General features: G+C 43.5%; 1 protein-coding gene across 5 annotated transcripts in view; it reads right to left on the bottom strand.

Moving 5' to 3' along the window:
• Window positions 1–23023, bottom strand: part of PLCXD2 (phosphatidylinositol specific phospholipase C X domain containing 2) — a 50723-nt gene that overhangs the window by 8106 nt on the left and 19594 nt on the right. For all 5 annotated transcript variants that reach the window (XM_040484455.1, XM_040484454.1, XM_040484457.1 and 2 more), the window contains 2 exons: window positions 11014–11474; window positions 5550–5791 (listed from right to left, as the gene is read on the bottom strand). In XM_040484455.1, the coding sequence (XP_040340389.1) occupies window positions 5550–5791; window positions 11014–11474 (703 nt within the window). The remainder of the gene's footprint in view (window positions 1–5549; window positions 5792–11013; window positions 11475–23023) is intronic.

The raw sequence follows: 23023 nt of genomic DNA, 5'->3' as shown, positions 1-23023 counted from the left end.
TCTCACAAACACAGCCTGTGAGTTACATTGTACAATTTGAGGGTTTTCTATGTGATAGCCAGAATGTTTTGTCCAAAGCAGCTCACAATTTAGTGACATAAACAAATGACAACAATTTAATGTGATGCCTTCTGTATTAGCAGGAAATGGAAATATCATGGGCGGTACAGAAACTTCATAGCTTTGCATCATGGGAAAAATAGCTCACTGAATACCTGATAAGCTGAGAAGACCGTGAGGAAGACAAAAACCGTGGCTTACGTTTTGGTTAAGGGACTGGGGATTTTTTAGGAAGAATTTGCTCTAGGCAAAAATTGAAAATAAGTTCATCTTAGTGGACTTCTTTCTCTTGTGGTGACGCTGTCCTTGGTTGTCATCTTCTCCTTTCCTTTTCTCTTTCAGAGCGGCCCTTCCTGACCTCTCCGTCTTCTTGACAACCTTATTGAGGCCTCGGTACCATTTTGCCTTCCTTTCTCTTTTCCTCTTACCGTGACAACGATGGTCAGTCCTGCGTTGCTTCCCTCACTCAGTGGACTTGATAACTGGCCAGGGGCTAAAACGCATCTCATAAGTCAATTTGCATTTTTATATTAGTAGTCTAATTGGGATTTAAGAAACCACGATCACATGAGTAATTACATTTTTAACTGGGTCTCCTGAAGACTTAATAACCTCAGCTTGACCTCAACTTATTTAATTTCTTTGCGCCTCAGTCTATCCCCCTGTAAAATGGGGATAATAATACTACTAACTTCATACAGATTTTTGAAGAATTAAATAAGGTAATACATGTGAAGTGCTTGGAACTACGCGTGGGATATAGTAAGCACCATGTAAGTGTTTGGCACGAGAGAAGGAATCATAGATGGTAGAGTGTAGGGTAGAGATATTTGAAGGCCGAGAACAAAGCGCCACAAATAGTCTTCCCTTGGCGATAGAGGCTTGGAATACATACAGTGGCCCACAGGAAGGCCACTGCAGTCCTGAGCCTGATCCATTCAAGACTTCTTTTTAAAATGTACTAGTCAGGGGCAGCTGGCTGGCTCAGTTGGTAGAGCATGAAACCCTTGATCTCGGGGTGGTGAGTTCAAGCCCACGTGGGGTGTAGAGCTTACTTTAAAAAATAATGATAATCTGCCAGTCAGTGTTTAGGTATGTGATGCTGGCGCCATCTTCTGGTCATCATGGGAAAATGAGAATTAAAGGCTTGGTGGCAACTCCAGGTGACTCCAGCCGGAGCCAAACCACAGGGGATCCCCGGACCCTGAGCAGAGAAATGTGGGAAATGTGAGGTCTCCGGTGACAAAGAGCTCTGTGTCAGCCTCAGGTTGCTCATATCAACCTTTCCTCAAGGCAAGGATCAAATAACCAGGATTACGTACAACGACAGGAAAATGTAGAACTCATTGTGAGGAAAAACTGCTTTGTTTTCTTAACTCCTGGCCTTTACCAAGGTGGGATCAGTGCAGAAGGGTGAGCCAGATACTGCTGATAGGCCTGTGAAGCACCAGGCCCCACGAGCAGAGCAGTTGCTTAGAAACTTCCCTTTGCCTTTGAAGCCCACTGGGAACAAGGCTGGCCCTCTCCGTTTCTGGCTTTCTCTACAGGTAGAGTTGGCATGCCTACTTTGTGCCAGGCACTGTGGTAGGCATTGTCACGTAAGATTCTACAGTTTTTTGCAGTATTATTAATCCTCTTTAAGTGGCGAGAAAGGGACAGATCAGAGACCTCAGGAAACTTGTCCAAGGCCACCTGTTAAGAGACAGCATTAGTTTGCTAGGGCTGCCATAGAAAACGTCTGACTGGGTGGCTTACACAACAAAAATGTTTGTTCTCCCAGTTCTGGAGGCTGGAGTCTGAGACTGAGATGTTGACAGGTTTGGTTTGAGTCTTGTCTCCGTGGCTTGCAGATGGCCACCTTCTTGCTGTGTCCTCACATCAGCTTTTCTCTGAGCACACCCATCCCCGGAGTCTCTCTGTCCAAATTCCCTCTTCTTATAAGGAGACCAGTCCGACTGGATTAGGGCCCACTCTAACGACCTCATTTTAACTTAATCACTTCTTTAAAGACCCTCCAAATACAGTCACATTCTGAGAGACTGGGGCCTGGGGCTCTAACATATGAATTTCCAGGGAACATAATTCAGCCCATAACAGGGACCAAGTCAGGTTTCAGTCTCAGGCCTCTGATTTCAGTCTGTGTCCCTTTCTATGGCCTCATGGTTGCTCTGTCCTTGGGCTTCGGCATAACCTTTTTTCTAGTTGATTTCAGTGTGAGTCCAAGGTTTCTAAGAATCTAGGGGCAGCTACCATAGAAATTCAGTCAGAATGGCTGTATTTTTCATGGCTTCCTTTCAGGGTGATGAACCATAGCAAACAAGATCTCAGGTCCAAAATTTCACCCAAGAGTTAGGTTAACTTCCCACTGAAAAAGAAAAAAAAGGCACCTCTACATTTGTGGGAAAATATACCTGATCTTTTTCCTCTTGGTGCAGCTGATAACCAGTGCCCAGGACCAGTCTGACAGCACCCTTGTACGTTAGTTAGGACAGACTTTTGGCATGTTGGAGTTGCTTCTTGGCTATGCTTCTTCAACTGCCCAGAGAAAATAACAGCTGCATGTCATGCTGGGGGTTTGGGAACAAACTCTTGACTGAGTTTCTCCTGTCTGTGGATGTGGAGGCCTGGCAATGCTTGCTGCCATGTACTATTCTTTTTTTTTTTTTTTTTTAATTTTTTTTTTCAACGTTTATTTATTTTTGGGACAGAGAGAGACAGAGCATGAACGGGGGAGGGGCAGAGAGAGAGGGAGACACAGAATCGGAAGCAGGCTCCAGGCTCTGAGCCATCAGTCCAGAGCCTGACGCGGGGCTCGAACTCACGGACCGCGAGATCGTGACCTGGCTGAAGTCGGACGCTTAACCGACTGCGCCACCCAGGCGCCCCTGCCATGTACTATTCTTGAGACCAGCACGGTGGAGAGGCCCAAGTGTCTTTCCAGTCTCGAGACACCTGCTTGCTATCAGTGGGCAAGGGCTCGGCATGCTAGGATCTCTTGGCTTTGGGCATTTGCCGCCATCGTTACCACTAAGGTCAAGACTTTTGTGCTTTATTTGCAGCCAGATTAAAGTTCTAGGAATTGACAAGTATGAACAAGTGTGAATTGTGACTTTGTGGGTTCACAGCTGTAATCAAGAAGATATGACCAGATTCAGGTACTAGTGAGACAATTACAGGCCAGTGGAGCAGAAAGGAGCAGAGCAATGAAATATGCTATATTCAAGCCAGTGGTAAATATGGAAAAGGGCAACATTAGAATAATCCAAAGTCCAGAGTTAGGGCTTTTACCCTAACTCTGAGTATTGACTCAGAGTCTCAGAATATTGACCCTTACCAGCTATGTGGGTCCGAGTCACTTAACTTTACTGAGTCCCATCTGAAATGGGGACAATAATGTGCTCTAGACAATATGCCCACCTGGAGGCTGGCTTAATTTAAGAATGAAATCAAAACATCTGCAAGAAGGTAATTCATTTTCTGAGTACAGTATGCAGATATAACGTATCCTTACTCTCCCTTATTAATACAGCTCCTTGTACAGGCTTTATTATAGTTATTTTCACAATGTTTATAGAAATGTACATGTTTATTTTTCCTGATAGACTTAAGTTCCATGAGGACAGAGACTATATTGTTAACCTTGTATCTTTATTTTATTTTTTGTTGACCTTGTGTATTTTATTTATTTATCTTTTGTTTACCTTGTATCTTTAGACCTAGCTCCTCCCAAGTACTCAATCTTTGTTGGACTAATGAATGAATGAATAAATAAATAAATAAATAAATAAATAATGTTAATCCATAAATTTACCAAATGCATGCAGAAAATAGTGTGGATACATAAACATATATTATAAAAAAAGAAAGTTTGTAATACTGGGTCTTTCAGAGATATATCGTTCGTTTATGACATTCTCTTTTCCAAGTTCAGCACAAGTAATTTAGTCAAAACTTAATAGAGTCACAAAGTAAAGGTTTCTGGTTTTGTTCATGGCCAACATAAGGCAACATAGGAATTTTCACCAGCAAACAAAAGTGCAGGTGCTCCCTGCTATGTGAACTCCTGCCAGGTAAACTCCTGTTATCTGGAATGATGCTATCCAAACTCAGAACCAAGCAGGCAGGGACACATTTTTGGAAGAACCTTTCTCTATGTAAACGCTGGTGCTTACCACCTGGAACTCAGGAACCAAAGTGAGTCTTGTAAATATCCTTTATCACCCCAACACTTCCTCAGCTTGGATAACACGGTTGCCCTGTTATCCAAATGTATTTATAACATTCCCTTTATCCATATCCGTATGCATAGGCACACACACACACGCGCGTGTGCGTATGTGTGTATATAAGTATCTGGAGCTTCTCCTACCTAATTGTACAGTGAGAATAAATTGTGCTCTGAGGAAGTATTTCAAGCTGTGACAGTGCAGGCAGCATCCTCAGTTGCTTCTTAGGATTCATGGTCACAATGGACGGGACAAACCGTGGCAGGCTATCTCTGCATACCTAGCACCTAGCACAGCTGCCTCACTTAATGCTTTTTTTTTTTTAATTTTTTTTTAATGTTTATTTATTTTTGAGACAGAGAGAGACAGAGCATGAACGGGGGAGGGTCAGAGAGAGGCAGACACAGAATCTGAAACAGGCTCCAGGCTCTGAGGTGTCAGCACAGAGCCCGACGCGGGGCTCGAACTCACGGACCGCGAGACCATGACATGAGCCGAAGTCGGACGCTTAACCGACTGAGTCACCCAGGCGCCCCACTTAATGCTTCTTAAATGAGTGAGTACTTGGGCCGGCTGCAAGGGCAGGGCAAGTTCACAGTGTGACCACGTGCCAGAAATGAACAGAGTGCTGTTGGCTTAAAGTGCTTTGCCTTAGCATCAAAGTTCGGAGAGTAGTTACGGTATACTGTATATTCCAACAAAGTATTCTGAGATCCTTTGGCCACAGTTAATGCAAACCACCTCAAAGGCACAGATTTTTCAAATATAAGGTTTTCTGTTTTGTCATTATTCTAAATGTTCAAACTATACAATTTTACTGTTGATTCAAAAGAGAATCAAGTTTTTTTTTTTTTTTTTTTAAACCTTACTTCTGGGGTGGAAGCAAAAAAATTTTTTTTTCAACTTTTTTTTTAAATTTTTTTTATTTTTGGGACAGAGAGAGACAGAGCATGAAAGGGGGAGGGGCAGAGAGAGAGGGAGACACAGAATCGGAAACAGGCTCCAGGCTCCGAGCCATCAGCCCAGAGCCCGACGCGGGGCTCGAACTCACGGACCGCGAGATCGTGACCTGGCTGAAGTCGGACGCTTAACCGACTGCGCCACCCAGGCGCCCCCCAAATTTTTTTTTTTTAATGTTAATTTATTTCAAGAGAGAGAAAGACAGAGAGCATGAGCAGGGGAAGGGCAGAGAGAGAGGGAGACAGAGAATCCCAAGCAGGCTCTGTACTGTCAGTGTTCAAGTTAGAGGAAGCAAACTCTTACCTATGAACCAGAGTGTTCTTGAGGCCACCAACCAGGCCTCGGGCGATGGTCTTCACTCGGGGGGTAAGAATCGCTTGAGAGACATGGAAGGAGCCCCGTGGGGCCCGCTCACTCAGAGTGGTCTCCAAGAAGAGGATTAGTTTGCGCACACTTGTGGTGTTTGCCCAGGGCGCTGGGATCTTCTTTCCGGGCCACAGGAAGGAGTATTGCTTGTAGAAGGGGCAGTGATAGAAAATAAGAACCTGAAACATTCAAAACAGAAAAAGGAGAGCAATTTATGAACAAGCTGAGTGTTAACTCCCTGCTTTGTCCTGATTGCTAGGATTAAAGACAAACGAATACAAGCATACAGAAATTAAATCATTATATTTAATATATATTTATATTAATTATAATATATTATATATTATATATATTATACATATATTTAGAAAAATCAGTAAGCAAAGGTTGAAGTACTTGTATATGACTTGAAGATTCTTAGCTTTATTTTTGTCACAAACACCTCTAGAAGTATGGTAAAATCCCAAACCCCTTCTCAGATTATGTTTTAAATGAATGTCTAAAATAAAATAGGATTACAAAAGAAATTATTAAGACTGAAATATAGCTATTAACATATTATTAAGTTTATAATAAATTAATGTATGTGCTTCACAATACATACATTAAATAAAAGTATTTTGTTGTAAGTGTACCAAGTTCCATCATTTTGAGTTATGATGAATTTAAGTGATATTTCAAATAACTGAAACGTAATATGGAAATAGCTGTGATTTCTGTGGGGACAAAGTCACCCATACGGCCGATAGTGCTGTGGCTGACTGCCTGCACTCATTGTCGATGAGTATACTAATTTTCAGCTAAAGGTGACAGGGAACAAATATGTAGATTTTTCCCATGCAAATTCACAGCCTACTTAAATTCTACCCCTGCCCCTTCCCTTGGGGCTCTGAGCCCCTGATGGAGAGCCCTGTGGCTGGCGCGGTCTGCAAGTTATGGCTCCTACGCTCGTGAAACTGACACTCCTGGGGTTGTGACCAACACCTTGAACTAATCTGGGAGTACCTAGAGTTTCAACAGTGCGAGCTGACTGAATGAAATAGCCCTTCCCACGAGGGTGTGGGAGGGCACTACTCCAGGCAGGGATGACTTCCAGGAGGCGATGGGTCTCCAGCGGGGCCTCTGGGGACTGGTAGTGATTTTGAAAATAATTAGCAAGCCACAGCCACAGCATTAATTAGTTTCTGAGAGGCAGCTGAGGGACAGGGAATTGCTATTTTGATTGTCCCAATTCAGAGCTCTGCTGCCTAGGTTTCTAGAAGTAATAGATTCCCCCTGCTCCCAGGCACCAGTAATCTCTTCCTGGAGGAATGTCCAGCGTGTTTATACTCCCTGGACCGCAATCCTCAGAGAGCTAGACCGAGAGCATAATCCCCCAGGCACCTAAGAAGGAAGGCTATGAATGTGTGTCTCATTTGCAGTGTGTTTAGCTGGTGACTAAGGTGCCTGACCAACTGCTCCTGGGGGCCTAGAGCAAGGGTGCACCAGGCTGGATGCACCCAACAGGCAAATAGTTGTTCTTGTTGTTTTTAATGGTGTTGAGTAATGTCTGCCTGACTGCTAATGATGCCTGTGGTAAACACGTGTGTTAATGAGGTTAATCACAGGCTCATAGTAAGCAGATTGCCTGGGAGATTGGGAGGATTTCCCCGATGGCGGTGTAATTGGCTGGCTGGAAGGCTGGGGTCTCCAGCCTGGGGAAGGGGAGAAAGCTGGCCTTGGAAATGGACTGTGGGAGAGGCGGGAGGCTGTGCGACCCTTCTCCGGCAGGCCATTTTCAGAGCTGCCTGGACCCTGAGCAGTGTCAGGGGATAAGAGGACCGTGCTATTCTTTGGTCTGCCTTGGAAAAGGTGTAAGGAGTACAAATTGTACAAAAGGGGCTTTAAGCCTTTCCTCAAGAGACTTGAGCAATCTGACCCTAAGAGTTATAGGGAGAATTTCTGCTGACAGCAGGAGGCTGACCTAGCAAACCAACCTTATTCTATGGAATTCTAGGGCAGTAACTCTTGCCCCAGGGCCTGTGTTTCGCATCTGCCTCCCTCCATTGCCCTGCTATATTTTTCTCTCCCTTCCAGCTCAGTAATTTATGTTCAGGGTTTCTCTTGAGGCTCAGATTTGAAATCGAATTTCTTTTGACAATTATTCCTTGATTGACCTCCTCTTATTTTGATGGGTCCTTTACTGGCGGCCCCTGGGCTGTAGATTTATGCTATGTACTATTTTTCAATTGATTGATTACAAACCCCTCTCTTCATAGAGTGCAGGTAGGGCAGTTTTATCCTGCAATTGTATATCGGTCGTTTTGTATTTTAGGAGTGTTATGTGCTCCCACCTTCTCATTAAGATTCGAAATACTGCCACATTGTAGAATAAATCTTCTAATTCACTGTACCTCAAAACCCATAGGCGCTACGCACATGTATCAGTGAGCTGGGACGTAACTGTCGGGTAAATGAAATTTGACTGAATGGTAGTACGCTTCGTGCTATTAAATTGTAGTGATAAAATACTCAGGGGGTTACATGCCAGGCAGCTCATTACATAATGAATATTTAAAGTTTAACCACCAGCACAGGGTAGGTGACTGATGACTGTGAGCTCTCTGTTTAGGTGTTAAGAAGAGACACGGCAAGGAAAACTTCGGGAAGCGAAGAACAGGGAGATCCTCCAATTCAAATGGATGACAGGCTCCCTTTTTCTGATAATGTCATCGTAATCTCTTCCCTTCGTAGTTTGAGGTGTGTGGTAGTTGGAAGACACAGATTAGCCCATACTTGCAAATGAGGATAGCTCGTCCCCCTGCTGCTAGAAATTCACTGTCCGCCCTAGTCAGTATTCCTGAAGATAACCTGTTACTCTTGCAGACTTCCAAACGATTTCGTATGCAGGAAGGCATTCCATCCAGGATACTCCCTGGGCACAAAGTATTAAATCTATATTTATGGCAGATATCTGATTATCAAACTTAGCTTTACTCAGATTTGTTCTTACCTGAATCCCAAATTCAAAGGCCCTCCTACAGGTCTCTAGCCCTTTCTTCCATTCTGCGAACTCTCTGTGACTCTCTGATAATAGGGGCTCATGGATAAGGAGAACATGTTTTTATGAGCGTAAGTAACCCACGATATTTGTTGTGAAAACCACCAAGGTGAGGGAACGGCGCTGGGACAGCATCAGAAGCTGCGGGAGCTCTGGGGAGCCAGGCAGGCTGTGACTCAATCCTGGTTCTTGCCACTCACTAGCAATGTTCTCTCCGGCAAGAGGCTTAGTCTCTCTGTAAGTCTCATCTATAAGATGAGGATAATAACAAACACCTACCTCATAGTGCTGTAGAGAGGATTAAATGTGCCAATCCATGTACCAAACACGGAGCAGAGAGGCTCAATAAATGTTAGCTGTTAAGGCGACATTGTTATTACTATTATTTCATATCGTAAGAGAGACTCCACTGAAAGAAAAATCTCTCCAAATTAGGCCTTTGAGTCTGAAAAAATATCAGTAGGTTCAGGGGCAGAGGTGTGATAAATATTTGGCAAACTATCACAAAGTTTCAGCGAGGAAAAGTGGTTTAGAGAAATTTTAAGAGATACTAAGAGTTAACTCATTAGCCTCTGTGGAGTCAAAGACGTTTATTTAGCCCTTTTATAGGTGTGCAAAACCACCTGGCATCTCCAGTTACTGAGGCCAAACCTGGGAGGCATCCTTGAAGCCTATTTCTTTTGCACCCTGAATCCCGTCCACTAGCAAACCTTGTTGGCTCCACCTTCTGGTAGATTCCAAATCTGACCACTTGCTACCAATGCTCTTCTCACCGGTTCCCCTCCTACCCCTGGCTTCTTCCTAACAGACACAGAGACTCCATTAACGTGTAATTCAGGACACAGCACCCTGTGCTCAGAACCCTCTCACAACCTTCCTCCCTCAGAGCGAGAGCCAGAGTACCTAACCAATCACCCACGGGCTCTGATCTTCGCTGCTCTGCTCTTCAGCCCCATGCCCCTGCTTCTCCTCAAAGACGTCAGGCACTCGCTGTTTCCTCTGCTGGCAAAGTTCTTCCCCCAGTGTCCACGCGATTAACTCCCTCGAATGTCTACCCTGATCAACCTATTTACAATTGAGATCGACCCTCCAACCCACAGAACGCTGGTTCCTCCTAATCACACTTGCCTTTCTGTTTTCATTGCTTGCATCCCTTTCTAGCATTTTCTGTAATGGTTTTGTTATGATGATGACCTATGATCTATTTCCTTGCACCTGAATGAAAGCCCCATGAAGGCAAGGATCTTTGTTTTATTTATTAATTTATCTCAGGTGCTTAGACTGGTGCTTGGCACATACTTGGTGTTCAATAAATATTTGCAAGTGAAAAAGCTTTAGTTGATTTTTAATTAAAAGCTCTTCCCCAAGTTCAAAAATAACTGCCTCTTTAAGATGCTTTGGTTGATGTGTGTGTATGAGTAAGTGAGCAGCTGTGAATGAAAGGGACTTGCTTTTTTTCTTTTTTTAAAGATAGTCCACATGGGAGGCTGACCTTTCCTGAAGCTCCCCTCTCCCATTATCTATCATCCTGTGGGATCAGAGCAGCATATATCTGAGGCCCACATTCCTTTTCTGGACGCTCCTCAAGGCCTAGTGTGGAGGCTCTACTAAGCTTAAGGGACCTGGGAATTCTCTCCAGCCTGGATCCCTTTGTTGGGCTCTTCCTTCCTTAATTCTCTCCAGCCATGACCCCAAATCTGTGAAGGGAGCCTTTTAAAATGTTAAGCCTCTGAGTCGAATCACTTACATGCTTTGTCAGCTAATGCAGGGATTTTCTGACATTGAGGTAGAGGCAGAATGGACTGGCCTATCCCTGAGGGGAAGTAGGAGCCTGAAAATGGGATTCTATGGGAGATAAAGAAAGTGGTAATCACCAACTGGTCCAATTTCACCACACTATTGTGCGCTGGCTCTGGCCAGGCCATTCAAAGGCAACCTAGATGCTTCGAACAGTCTGCCAAGCAAATTGTAAATACTCGGCAGGTGTCAATGCCAGTTCACAAGCGCCCAGGAACTGGTGTGTGTACATTGCACACTCCAAATCATCTCTGCCGTCCAGCCTAAGAGCTCTGGGGTGAGCTGCCCTCCAGCTGGTGATATAGAAAAGGGAGAAGGGGGGGCTCCTGGGTGGCTCAGTCGGTTAAGCGTCCAACCCTTGATTTCGGCTCAGGTCATGATCTTGCAGTTTGTGAATTCGAGCCCTCAAGTCGCTTCCATGCTGGCAGTGCTTGGGATTCTCTCTCCCTCTCTCTCTGCCCCTCCCCTGCTTGGACATTCTCTCTCTCAAAATAGGTGAAAAATAAAATAAAAAGCAGACAGACTTACGTTCGTGCCCTTGCAAGCATGTCTGTTTCCGCTTACCTGGCACTTCTTCTCCCACAGGGCCTGCAGCGTCATGCTCTCCACGCTGCAGGCTGAGCACAGCTTGTTTCCAAAGGCCTCCTGGATCCGGAGAACTAGGCGTTTGTGGTGGGCCTCATCCATGGCGTAGAAGTGGTTGAAATCCAGGAAGACAATCTCTTGGGGGTGCTGTGTAAGAAATGAGTCAATCTCCATCAGCCCATCCGAGACCTTGATGCCAAAAAGTCCGTGAATGAAGTAGATCTCCTGGTCGGCATCCCCGGGTTTAGAAGACACACGTAGGTCAAAGTAGCGGATCCCAGCTTCCAGCTGTTCTCGGAACGTCAGGTTCTGAGTCACGGACCATTTCTTCATTAGCTTCTTCACCAAGGAGATCCTGGCGAGGCGTTTGATGGCTGGGGTTTGGTCAGGCCCCACTGGGGACTTTTCATCTACCCAGTAGCTAAATGAATCATGTGAGCCTGTGCAAAGCAACAGAGGTGAGAAAAGCGGTTGAGACTGGAGCTGGGAAAAATAAGCCAGCTGACAAGGAAACAGCGCAAAATTAGCAAATACGCACAAAAAATGTAAATGAACACTTGCAAAACTTTCCAAGCTTGCTATAAGCACAAATAAAAGTCATGTAGTCTTATTAGCAGCTTGTTAAGCGTGGAATATGGCTGTAATTCTCGTATATTACTCACAGAAGGTGAATTAATAAATACCCGTTTGGAGAGCTGCTTAGAAACATGCTGAGAAAGAGGAGCTTTGAAATATTCATACCACTTGATCCAGTAATTTCATTTCAGGAAAGCTATTCTGGGGAAATAAGTTAATGTTTGGAAAACAAAGATGTTTGCTGAAGAATATTCCTAAGATGACAAACTGAGGTTGCTGACGTGTCTCCTACAGAAGGTGGCTTAATGCTGGCCTATCTGCTTTATTCAGGCAGCCATTGACACAAAGATGAAAACCCTACATCTATCTCGATAATTCTGGGACAGGCATTTAAATTCCAGGAAAGGCAGAATTTTAAAGAAGACAATTGCTATTATGTACACTATTTTTTATGTTATGGTACATGCTATTTTACTATTGTAAACACCTGAGTCAGTAGGAATAATTTCTTGACAAATCAGATAATGATTTTTAAGAGCTCAACACAGGTTACTCAACACAGCCCTCTTTTTGGACACATATTTTAAAAAGTCAAATCGGCTATTAAATGATCAAATGTATGTTCCATTCCTCTGCCTTCGAGAAAAGAGGGTAGTTATCCACCTAGACACTGAGATGATCTTATTGTTATAAAGTCTAAGTGACTATGACAGACACAGTTCTAACTCTGGTATGAAAACATTTCAGGAGTGAAAATTATCGTGGGGGGGGGGGTGTGCGCGCGTGCGTGTGTGAAAATTATCTCTGACAGATATCTTTCATTTGTCATTGGTTTCTATCTACCAGCAGCTAGATGGCTCTGTGACTGGCTCTGACACTGGGGACCCCACATAGGTGACTGCACTTGGTAAGCAAAGTGTAGGAGGAGAATGTCCTTGTTCTGACCTTACTTTGTTCTTAACCACTACCACCCATTTTAGGACCAAAATTATTTATTTATTTATTTATAATTTTTTAAAGTCTATTTATTTATTTTGGGAGAGGCAGTGCGAGCAGGAGAGGGGCAGAGAGAGAGGGAGATAGAGAATCCCAAGCAGGCTCTGGATTGTCAGTGCAAGACCTGACTCAGGGCTCGAACTCATAAACCGTGAGATCATGACCTGAGCTGAAACCAAGGGTCAGATGCTTAACTGACTGAGCCACCCAGGTGCCCCTAGAATCAAAATTTTTTAATTCATAGGGCTCATTATCAATTATTCTTTTGACTAATTTTTTTTTTAATGTTTATTTATTTTTGAGAGAGACAGAGACAGAATGTGAGAGGGTTAGGGGCAGAGAGAGAGGGAGACACAGAAGCAGAAGCAGGCTCCAGGCTCTGAGCTGTCAGCACAGAGCCCGACACGGGGCTCAAACTCACGAGCTGTGAGATCATGACCTGAGCCAAAGTCGGACGCTCAACCGACTGAGCCACCCAGGCTCCCCTTGACTAAATTTTAAATATATGTTATTTCCATTTTCTTTTAAAATAAATCAATCTGGGATGGCTTTACTATTTTATCTTCTCAGAAATAAAGCAAAAAAGCAAAAAAGAAAAAAGGTGGCAAGAAATGTTTTGTTATACAGTCTTTAGAACATGGAGGCTATTCAGTAACTATTAAGAAAAAGCATATTTATTAATCCTTAGGCAAAGTCAATTTTACAAGCGAGAAAATTACTAGCATATTTCAGGTAAAAAAATTGCCATTACTAACAGAAATGTGGAGCAAGTCCCCCTGGATTTTCCGTGTTGGTTGTTTCTGTTAATGAGACTCACTGGATACTTGCCTAATGCTCTGTTCCTTTGGCTTATGCAGCAACAGGAAATCTTTATACCTCCTCATTGAGAGATTTATTATGAATACATTATACATTGATGGTGCACAGCCAGTTCTCTCTTCTTTTTAAATTGTACTAGCAGCCCAGCTGTTCAGGACTGAGTGTGTAATATAGTGTGAGGCACATGTTGAACTTAATTCTTCCCTGGGTCTCAGGGAATAGCCATTATCCAAGCACGGAGAAGAGACAAATCCCTTCTGGTGTTCTCTTGGTGCTGAGCCCAGTTTCAACCACCAGACAGAGATGTGCTAACAACCTCCAATGCTTTTCTTCATGACCAAGGGTTGTGCAGCAATGTGACAGCAATGGGGCCCCAGGGACCATTTCTGAATACACAGGGACACACATGGTACCCAGGCCATCTCGCAGAAGAGGGAGGGTGTGCACATTCCTTAGGAACACTGAGTCTATCTCTTTGTTCCCTTCTCCAATTCCTCTTTTCCTTTCTGACATCCTATGTCCAGTGCCACACCCCTCCATCCCCTTGATAGGAAAGGATGGGACAATGGAACAGATTGTTTGCTGAATGTTCTACAGCATTGTCCTACCTAGACTTCCTACAGCAATCAAAGCCAGCCATCACTCATTAACCACTATCAATATTTTTGCTTTTCCACCTTTTTTGTTTTTTTCCCCTGGAAGCTTTTACCTCATATAGAGTGAGTGAAGTAACCTTCAGGCCTGAGTGCGTTTAACTATTTGTTTTTCAAAACACAGGGTAAAAATACCCTCCCTTCTCCTGCACATAGAATATTTACAAGTCACGTAATTGGCTAACAGTTCTTATAAAAAGAAAATCCTAATATTTTATAGCCCAAATTCATTAGCAAGATTTCTTCTTCCTATACTCGACAGAAGTTATTTTACTTTTTAAGGTTGCCTATAGTGACGGCTACTTCTCCCCCTTTGCCCTGGGATGCGTGCATTAAATTCATGCATTCCTCCAGAAGAGGAGGAAATACCTGTTTAATTGGCCCTGGCCTTATTTTCTTGGAGAACTGTTGTGTGGGAGTTAAGGATGGCAGCTCCATGAGTTCTGGTTTGCTTTATCATAAGGTTTGAAACAGTTTTAGGATCTCATCCTGCTGGGATTTCTGCCGTGGGCAGTACTTTTGCTGCTTACTTATTTTTGCTTAACTACCGACAGTACCTACGCATCCTCACTCATCCCTCTCTGTGGCTCATCGATCTCTAAAACAGGTTTAACTGGTGCCCTTTACCTTAAGAAGGAAACAAAGCACTTTCCCTCAGGTCTCATCCCTTGCAGCCAGTCTTCCTTTTCTTCATGCTCAAACTCTCCAAGGTTGCCCCGCCCTGCTGCCTTTGCCTCTTTCTCTCCACTCCCTCCTTCCCGCCTGAGGCCATCTCCTGTCCTCCTGATCCTTAGAACCTTTCAACCAACCCAAATGGCTTAATTTTTCTGGGTTTCTCTGAGGGTTTGCTAAGTCAGCTTTTTTTCTGGAACCTTTCATCCCCATGTGTCCTGTGATGCAAACTTCCAGATGTTCCTATTCTTCTGTTATCACTCTCCTTCTGTCTCCTTTGCTGGGTCCTCTTCCTCCTTGCCCCCAGATGTAAGTATTTTCCAAGGATCTGTTCTCTACTTTCTTCCTTTTCCCGCCTCCAGAGATCTCATCCATTCCCCAGGTTTCCCATAGCACCTTTGTGCAGATGACACCAAAATCTTCGTTTCAAGCTCCGATCCTAAATTCCAAACGTGTTTCCAAGTTCCTGTTGTCTCCCACCTCGATAGCCTGCTCACTGACAACAAATCGCATACTTTCAGAGTCCAGCTACTCACGCTGTTCCTCTCACCCCTCAAAGTGCCTCTTCTGAGTTTCTGCCGGTAGTTCAGCAACTCGAACTTGAAACCTTGGATTCTATTCTCCCCTCTCCCTCACTCTCTTCATCCACCCAGTTACCAAAACTTTGCATTTGACTTTTGCAACATAGATCAAAGTCACCTCTTCTTTAACCTTCAACGGATAACCCCCCTGCTCATACACTCATTATCTGTCATATAATCCGGACCAAAAGGACCCTAACCTAATCCCTTTCATTCCAGCCTCTCTCCAGTTTGTTCATATTCAAAAGTGAATCATCTCAAGATAAAGAGTTTCAAACTCCAAACACCGGTGTTCAGGATTCTTCACTATGATCCCTGTGAATTATTTTAGACTCCTCTCTCACCAGGTCTCTACACGAAGCCTGGCATCTGTTGGTGTCCAATATCCGTGGATAGGCAGGCCTTCTCCTGGACTTAGTCCGCTTCTTTAGCTGAACTTAACTTTCCGTAAAATATTCTCTCACCTAACCCTGTCTATAGCTTCTCCCCAGTATTTGTAGCCCATAATGGATAAGCTGCTTACCCTATTTCTGTTTTCTCATCTGTGAAATGGGCTTAATAGTGCCTCTTGTCACAAAACTCGTGAATATTGGAATGGGTACGGTGTGCTTGGAACAATGCTGACATGTAGAAGTGCTGAGCTATTGTTCTTCTTACTAGCCATGCTCTGTGAGTTAGAAACTGGCGGGAGGAGGGGTAATTAATTGGAAGTCCTCATCTTAAATATTTAGGGTCTGGAAGATTTTCTTTTCTGCACCTGAAGTGCTGTCCCTCTTCATCTATTGGTGGACATGGAGACAACAGCTTAGCTTTTACTTTGTTCACAGGAGCTGCCACTCTCTCTCTTGGTCACAGCCTAAGCTTTGTCATCACCCATTTCTAACATCTTAAAATTCAGTATCTTACTTTCTGAATTCTTACTTTCTGATCGCAACTTACTTTTCTTCTGCCTCCTTGTGACTTGACTTCTATTCCCCCCAATGGGAGAGCCCCGTGTTGGCTCTACTTCTCTTTCAGCTATAACCAAGGTTGTCAATTGCCACTTTCATGTGTGGAATTGTTACTTATAACTATTTGAAAGCTGTGAAGGTCACGGTTGGGACATGTCTTCTGCCTATACATGCAGATCATGTGCACCGCCCAAAATGGACTTGGAAATATTAACATGATCTTTTCTAACATACATCTTGACTATCAACAAACGTTTTTCTTCTTTCCTCCCATACTTCTCATTTATAGAGTGGACTCAATAAGGTTTAGGAACTACCAGACATCAAATATTAGATGACTATTTTCAGACTCTGGGTAGGGGATTTTGTTGTCATCTCAGGAACAGTCTACACAGAGCAAGAAATGTGGCCACACAAGCTCCTCTTTCATGTTCTGCACTCAATGGACTGCTAGCATCTCTAACGTTAGCCCTACAAAGGTGAGGCTTTTTTGTCCAATATTTGGAAAATTCTTTTCTGCTCACCTTGCATTTTCACAATTACTACTCTTTCTCCTACTGTTCCCTTATACAATCAACAGGCATTACAAATGTTCCCCTTTCCTGTTTTTAGGTGTACAAAACCCTGGCTAAAGTATGTGAAAACACTTTGAAATCTAAATCAGGGGGTACACATCAGAATCCTCTCAGGGAGCTTTTAAACACAACAGTGCCCAAGACCCAATCCAGACCCATTGAGTCAGAATTTCTCTGGGGTGGGCGTTGAGAATGGAAAACTTGGAAAACCCCCAAGTGATTCTATTGTGCACCCAGGCTTGACACCTGCTGCCATAAATAGCAGGTCCTCTTTTCCCAACAAGCTCTCTGACTTCTGGGATCACCTTGTCCCATTGGTCTTCTAGCACTTCCAAATCTTCAAATAATAATCGGGCAGACTGCCTTTCCCATATCTTGGTAGAAGCTTTCTTCACCATATCTTTCATTCCAGGAATTCCTACTTCCTGCCTTTTGATCAGTTGGATAACCACCGTTTGTTTGTGAAGAAGAAAAATATGAGGGAGAACGTAACTTTCCTTACCACGCTTTCTAGTAAGTGATTCAATGAGGTTATGTAAGGTCAATAAGGGCCTTTGAGATAGGGGCTGGGTTACAGAGTTCGGAATAAAGTCATCGTGGCAGCAAAATCATGAGGAAAGAGATCTGAATGGGAAGAGTTAGCAAGCTGTGTGCTCAATGTTATTTTCTCCTGGATAGCATTAGGTTACAAGATTGTCGAAGAGAACAGGTCCAAGAAAATGAGCTGGTCTTCTGGGCACCAGGGACAACCAGTTTGCTCTTCATCTGGAATACCAGTTGCTACTTGATTCTTTCTGAGGTTTGTTAGTTCGGAAGTACTAGATCTCAAGTGAGCACACAGCAGTTTTTAGTTACAGCATTTTCATTACCCATTTCTTGCAATTTGGAGTAGCAGCCATTTTTTTTTTTTTTTTCCTGAATTCACTTAATTAAAAGGAATTTAACGCAAGCTTCTTGGGAAGCTGGTCTCTACATAAAATAGGAAATTCAAACCACACACCCTGAAATGATACATTTCATTAAAACACAATGGTAATTCAGATTACACGGTGACCTACAGCCACGGAAGGAAGACTGAGACGAGAGTTAAATGAATAGTAGGAGAAAAAGAAACGCCTTATCACATCTCTGGGTGGCACTGGGGAAGTGGGGATGGTGACCCCATGACAAAGAACTTCTGACCTCACATATTTAAGAAAATCTCTCCCCCCCCCCACCCCCTAGATACTACTTCGCCTTTGGTGAGCCCTTCTAACTTTGAAGCCCATTAGCCCCCTCCAAGCTGGTTTACTGAAACCCATACTCCCACCACACACCATTCAATGTCTCTCTCGGTGCCTCTAGGCTATGTGTTCTCAATGGGGTGACATTCTGTCCCAGGGGACAGAAATCAGTTCTTGGGGGATGAAAAAAATCCCACTCTTTTTATGTATAAAGCAACACAGTACTTCAACAGATATACAGTATATCTGTGGTATTAAAATATCATTGTGTGTGGAGGGAGGGGGAGTGTGGTAAACAGGATAGAAATGGCTAAAGAGACTCCTTAAGTGATAAAAAAACAAAAGGCTGAGAAATATCACTCTAGACTGAACTCTCTGGTAGCTAAATGGACATCTGACTTGTCCGGGCTGGACCTCTGGCCCTGCACCTCTTCTTATCCTTAACCGGCATGTCTCTCAATGCCTCCAGCAACTGTTTCTCTCCATGGACATCCATCCATAAGTTGCCCCAGTACTGGAAGGTTCTCTTCCGTGCTGCCAGAACACTCATAAATTGGGAACCAACTCAATTCCCTCTTGTCCAGTTATCTTCTGAATATTCCCACTAGGCATCTCCAAGTTCAACAAGTAATTTCTCTGCCTCCTCAGCCCCAAAGGACCCAGACTTGACATTTACAAGGTACCAACTGAGCAAGAGGAATGTTCAGTCCTGAGACCCAATTTGATGAATTACCATAGCTCTGAATAAGCTAGATGGAGAGTGACCACAGTGGGTAAGAGCATGGGGTCTGGTGCCAGGTTGCCTAAGTTCATAATCGTGGCTCTCCTGCTTACTAGCTATGGGACTGAAGTGCTGTGCCTCAGTTTCCTCATTTGTGAAATGGAAATAACAACAGTACCAACATCAATGGTTTGTGGTTAAGGTTAGATGATTAACTCAGGTAAGCATTTGGAAGAGTCCCTGGCCAACAGGATGAGCTCAAACATATCATTATTATTATTTCACTATTAAAGAATTTGTGTCATCTTCCACTTGGATGATATTATCCGGTTTTTAAATAATGTTGTGAAACTTCATTAAACATTTTATATTCAGGATCTACTGTGGCGGTTGAATAGGAAAAATGAAATTAGCAGTTGAACTGATTTATTTTAGGTTACATCCAGAACCAACACCAAAAAGAGGAAGTTCAGATCATCATATTTACAGTTTAAGTGTAAGCTGGCACTAAACATAAAATAATAAATTATCTCTAGTCTGCTCCCATGTAAATAACTCAGGAATAAATAAACACACTGACTACAGAATTTGAAAGTATAGGAGAGGAAGTTCCAAGGATATTCTTTATTCTTGAACTTTCTATTTTTAACATCATAGCATTAGACATCCTCAAGAGATTTCTGTACTAAAACAAGTACAGAAAAACAAATCCAGCCTCTTTCTATTATTTGAAACGGAAAAAGCGGCAATGCCTTCCCGACCCATCAGTGTTCACAAATATCGCTGCAACACTCAAACGCTGAGATACCCATCCAAGAAAAGAATTTTTCCATAATATAGTTTAAACACCAAATACCAGAATCAACAATACTTTCAGAAGTTTCTCCATATTTTCTTACACATTTGAAAATATTGATGCATAGTTCCTAGGCACAGGGGCATGACCAAGTTGATGTTAATTTGCCTCTCTCAATATGCTTCATCACCTCCTAATTTTCTTTGCATGTATGGGCTTTTCAGGCCTCTTGGGCTCACCTGTTTTATTCATAGGCTTTTCACTGTTTTAGAAGACATTCTCACCGACATGGGAAGTGGAGAGCACATCCACATAACTCAAGCCTGCTGGGTGAGCCGCTAAGCCATGGATAACAACATTCTCCATCTTCTCGCCTGGATATCCCTGCAACTTCAAGGTGTTTGCCAGCCTACATGAGTGAATTCATTCTGAGGGGATTTTGACTCGTGAATTCCAGGTGAAATGAATTTACAAGTTGTTACAGCAAACATTTAGCCAGTGAGCCTTCATAGCGGGGTCATGGTAGGGATGTTTGGAACTAATGTCTCACAGTTACCAAAGCTTTTATGTACATGTTTGTGTGTATATGCTGACACTAAAATTGGCCCATCTGAGATGAAATCCAGATAAACTTCTTATTCGGGAGGAAAAAGACACCATGCTACAATTACTTCGAAAAGTATGCTTTTAAGAATCGAAAAAAAAAAAGGCACCACTTCATGGGAAGTATTTTTACTAATATCAACAGAGAGCTTCAAATAAACATAATAATTATTACGCAAAATTTCTTTTAAAGACAATTATTATGTTGAGCTCATTTTTTAAGGTGCCATCTAAACTCCACGTAAACTCCAGACTTTTATCAGGACTTAATCGTATCATCTCTATCGACACCTAAGACAGTCTGGTCCATTGCGAGCTTGCTCTTAAAACGTATATTGAAAGTGTACGCATTGTCTATTAGGAATGTCAGAATGTTCAATTAGGGCTTGTCTATTTTATCTCAGTTTGAACTTTGGGTCACATGGTTTGTCATTTACATGTTCTTTCCCTGATTATTAGCCTATACCCTGTCAAGTGAGGCCAGAGTAATGCAGGCAGCTTGCAAGAAAACAGATGCAGTTGTTTACCCAGTTACCCATTGGAGCTGATGCTGCAGAAAATGGCACTGAATGCCAAATTAATTTTGCCAAATTAAGGTAAAATACAGATGCTAAAAAAAATGTCCAGGGCAAGTTAATAAGATCTGAACTGCAAGGAAGACTCCTCCCCTTCCCCAAACAGCAAGAACTAAAGGATATTAAGGATACCCGAATGCAAAAGACCACAACCTTGCTTACACTCTATTGTAACAGAGCTACGTCATTCATACGACCAGAAGGCTTCTGGGTAGGAATATAGGCTCAACTGGACCCAAAGTGCAAACAGCAGAAGAGATGCAGTACCATACTTTAAAAAGGGAAAAGATATTACGTGTTTAAGCCAAAGAAAGAGACTAATCTTCTCCCATCTCTTAAGGAGGAAAGGAAGAGAGAACAGATCCCAAATGGAACTGGGATCAGCACCTGAGAGGCCCATCTGAATGGCTCCTCCAGGTACTGTCTGTCCATCTCTGAGGTTCAGAGATGACAGCCTGGTGCCTTGTTAAGCCATTTTATTTAATTAATTTATTAAAAAAAAATTTTTTTTAACGTTTATTTATTTTTGAGACAGAGAGAGACAGAGCATGAACAGGGGAGGGTCAGAGAGAGGGAGACACAGAATCCGAAACAGGCTCCAGACTCTGAGCTGTCAGCACAGAGCCCGACACGGGGCTCGAACTCACGGACCGCGAGATCATGACCTGAGCCGAAGTCGGTCGCTTAACCGACTGAGCCACCCAGGTGCCCCCAATTAATTTATTTTTTAAACATATTTTTTTTTTATCTTCTTAAGTCTATTTATTTATTTTGAGAGAGGGAGGGAGAGGCAGAGAGAGAGAGAGAGAGAGAGAGAGAAAATCTCAAGCAGCCTCTGCGCTGTCAGTGCAGAGCCTGACATGGGGCTCAAACTCACAAACCATGAGATCATGACCTGAGCCCAAATCAAGAGTCGGATGCTTTGTGAAGTCCTTTTAAAGGGTTAAATTTTTTCTGAGAAAATAAGAGGATTTTATGCCTTGATTTACCTAGAACCCAGATGACTCTGTTCTTCATACAATTTTTTTTTTATGTTTCTTTTTGAGAGAGAGAGAGAGAGAGAGCGCACGAGTGAGCATGAGTGGGGGAGGGGTAGAGAGAGGGGGGAGACACAGAATCTGAAGGATTGGAGACACCACTACTTAATTTTAGAAACGGCTAAATGTACACCTCAGTATGCACATGGAACTTATCAGCAAGGCCAAGTTTAGAAAGAAGAGCTATTTAGGAACTACTCACTCCCTTAGCACCAGTGTCCACTCTCAGACTCAGATGGTGACAAGGAATACGAGGGACCCCTCTGGTCCTTCAGAGATCATTGGCTCAACTGGACTCCAGATCCCTTACTGTTCAGCTCCTTCTCTGGCATCTTCCTGACTCATGACAGCCAGTTCTGTCAGGACTGTGGGCTCCCAGGGACAGCCATGTGGACGGGTGCACCAGCAGAGCGGGAGCTGAAGGGACCAGTCCACAGGGGACCTTGGGTAAACTGCAAATTTGGTGCCAGATGACACAGGTTCTTACCAGTGACTTCTTATAAAATAGGCAAGATTTTTTTAAAAAGAAAGAAAGAGAGAGAGAGAGAGAAAGAAAAGCTCTTTTTAGTGCACATAGTAAACTCTTTATCTCGAATATGAACATGTGATAAGGACAAAAAGGTCCTTTTTAATACATGCTCTCCTCTAAGCAGAGTGAGTCCTGGTAACTGTGGTATCTTTTGTTTGCTAAGCACAGCTGAAATATTCATCTTGGGCACCAACGGCTTCAGACACACTTGAAGCAGTATTAAGTGGGGGTGGGACGCGCGAGCTTGGAGACAGAAACTTGGAAGGCCCTGAAGGGCTCTGCTGAGGAAAGGGAGACAGGAGGGTGGGAGGCCCGGAGGAAGGCTGGGAATCCGAAGGGGTAACAGAGAGGGAATCACAGGGGCTGCAGGGCTCAAGGGAGACTCAGGGGAGGGAACAAGCCTAATAGGGAGTTTTCAAAAGTGTGGTACCGTCTCAGTTCTGCCTTTTTCTCTAAGTCGAGAACCAGTAGGGTTTAACAAGACAGTGAAGGGGTGCTGCACTATTAAGCTGCTCAAAGCAAACCGTGTCTCTGTCCAGCCCTGCTTATGGCCCCGTCACAGCAGGGTTCCCCTTCGCGGGACTGTCCCTCTCTGCCTCTCGCACCCTGCCTGGGCTGGAGTCTGCAGGCAGGGGTACACCTGGCTGGGGTGTGGGGGTGGTGCCACATGAAGGTGGGAGAAG

This window comes from Herpailurus yagouaroundi, unplaced genomic scaffold (assembly GCF_014898765.1).
Source record: "Herpailurus yagouaroundi ecotype Mexico unplaced genomic scaffold, PumYag 162, whole genome shotgun sequence".
In the NCBI taxonomy this organism is placed as follows: domain Eukaryota; kingdom Metazoa; phylum Chordata; class Mammalia; order Carnivora; family Felidae; genus Herpailurus; species Herpailurus yagouaroundi.
The sequence above is the reverse complement of the archived record's forward strand: the minus strand, read 5'-3'. Positions and strand labels throughout refer to the sequence as shown.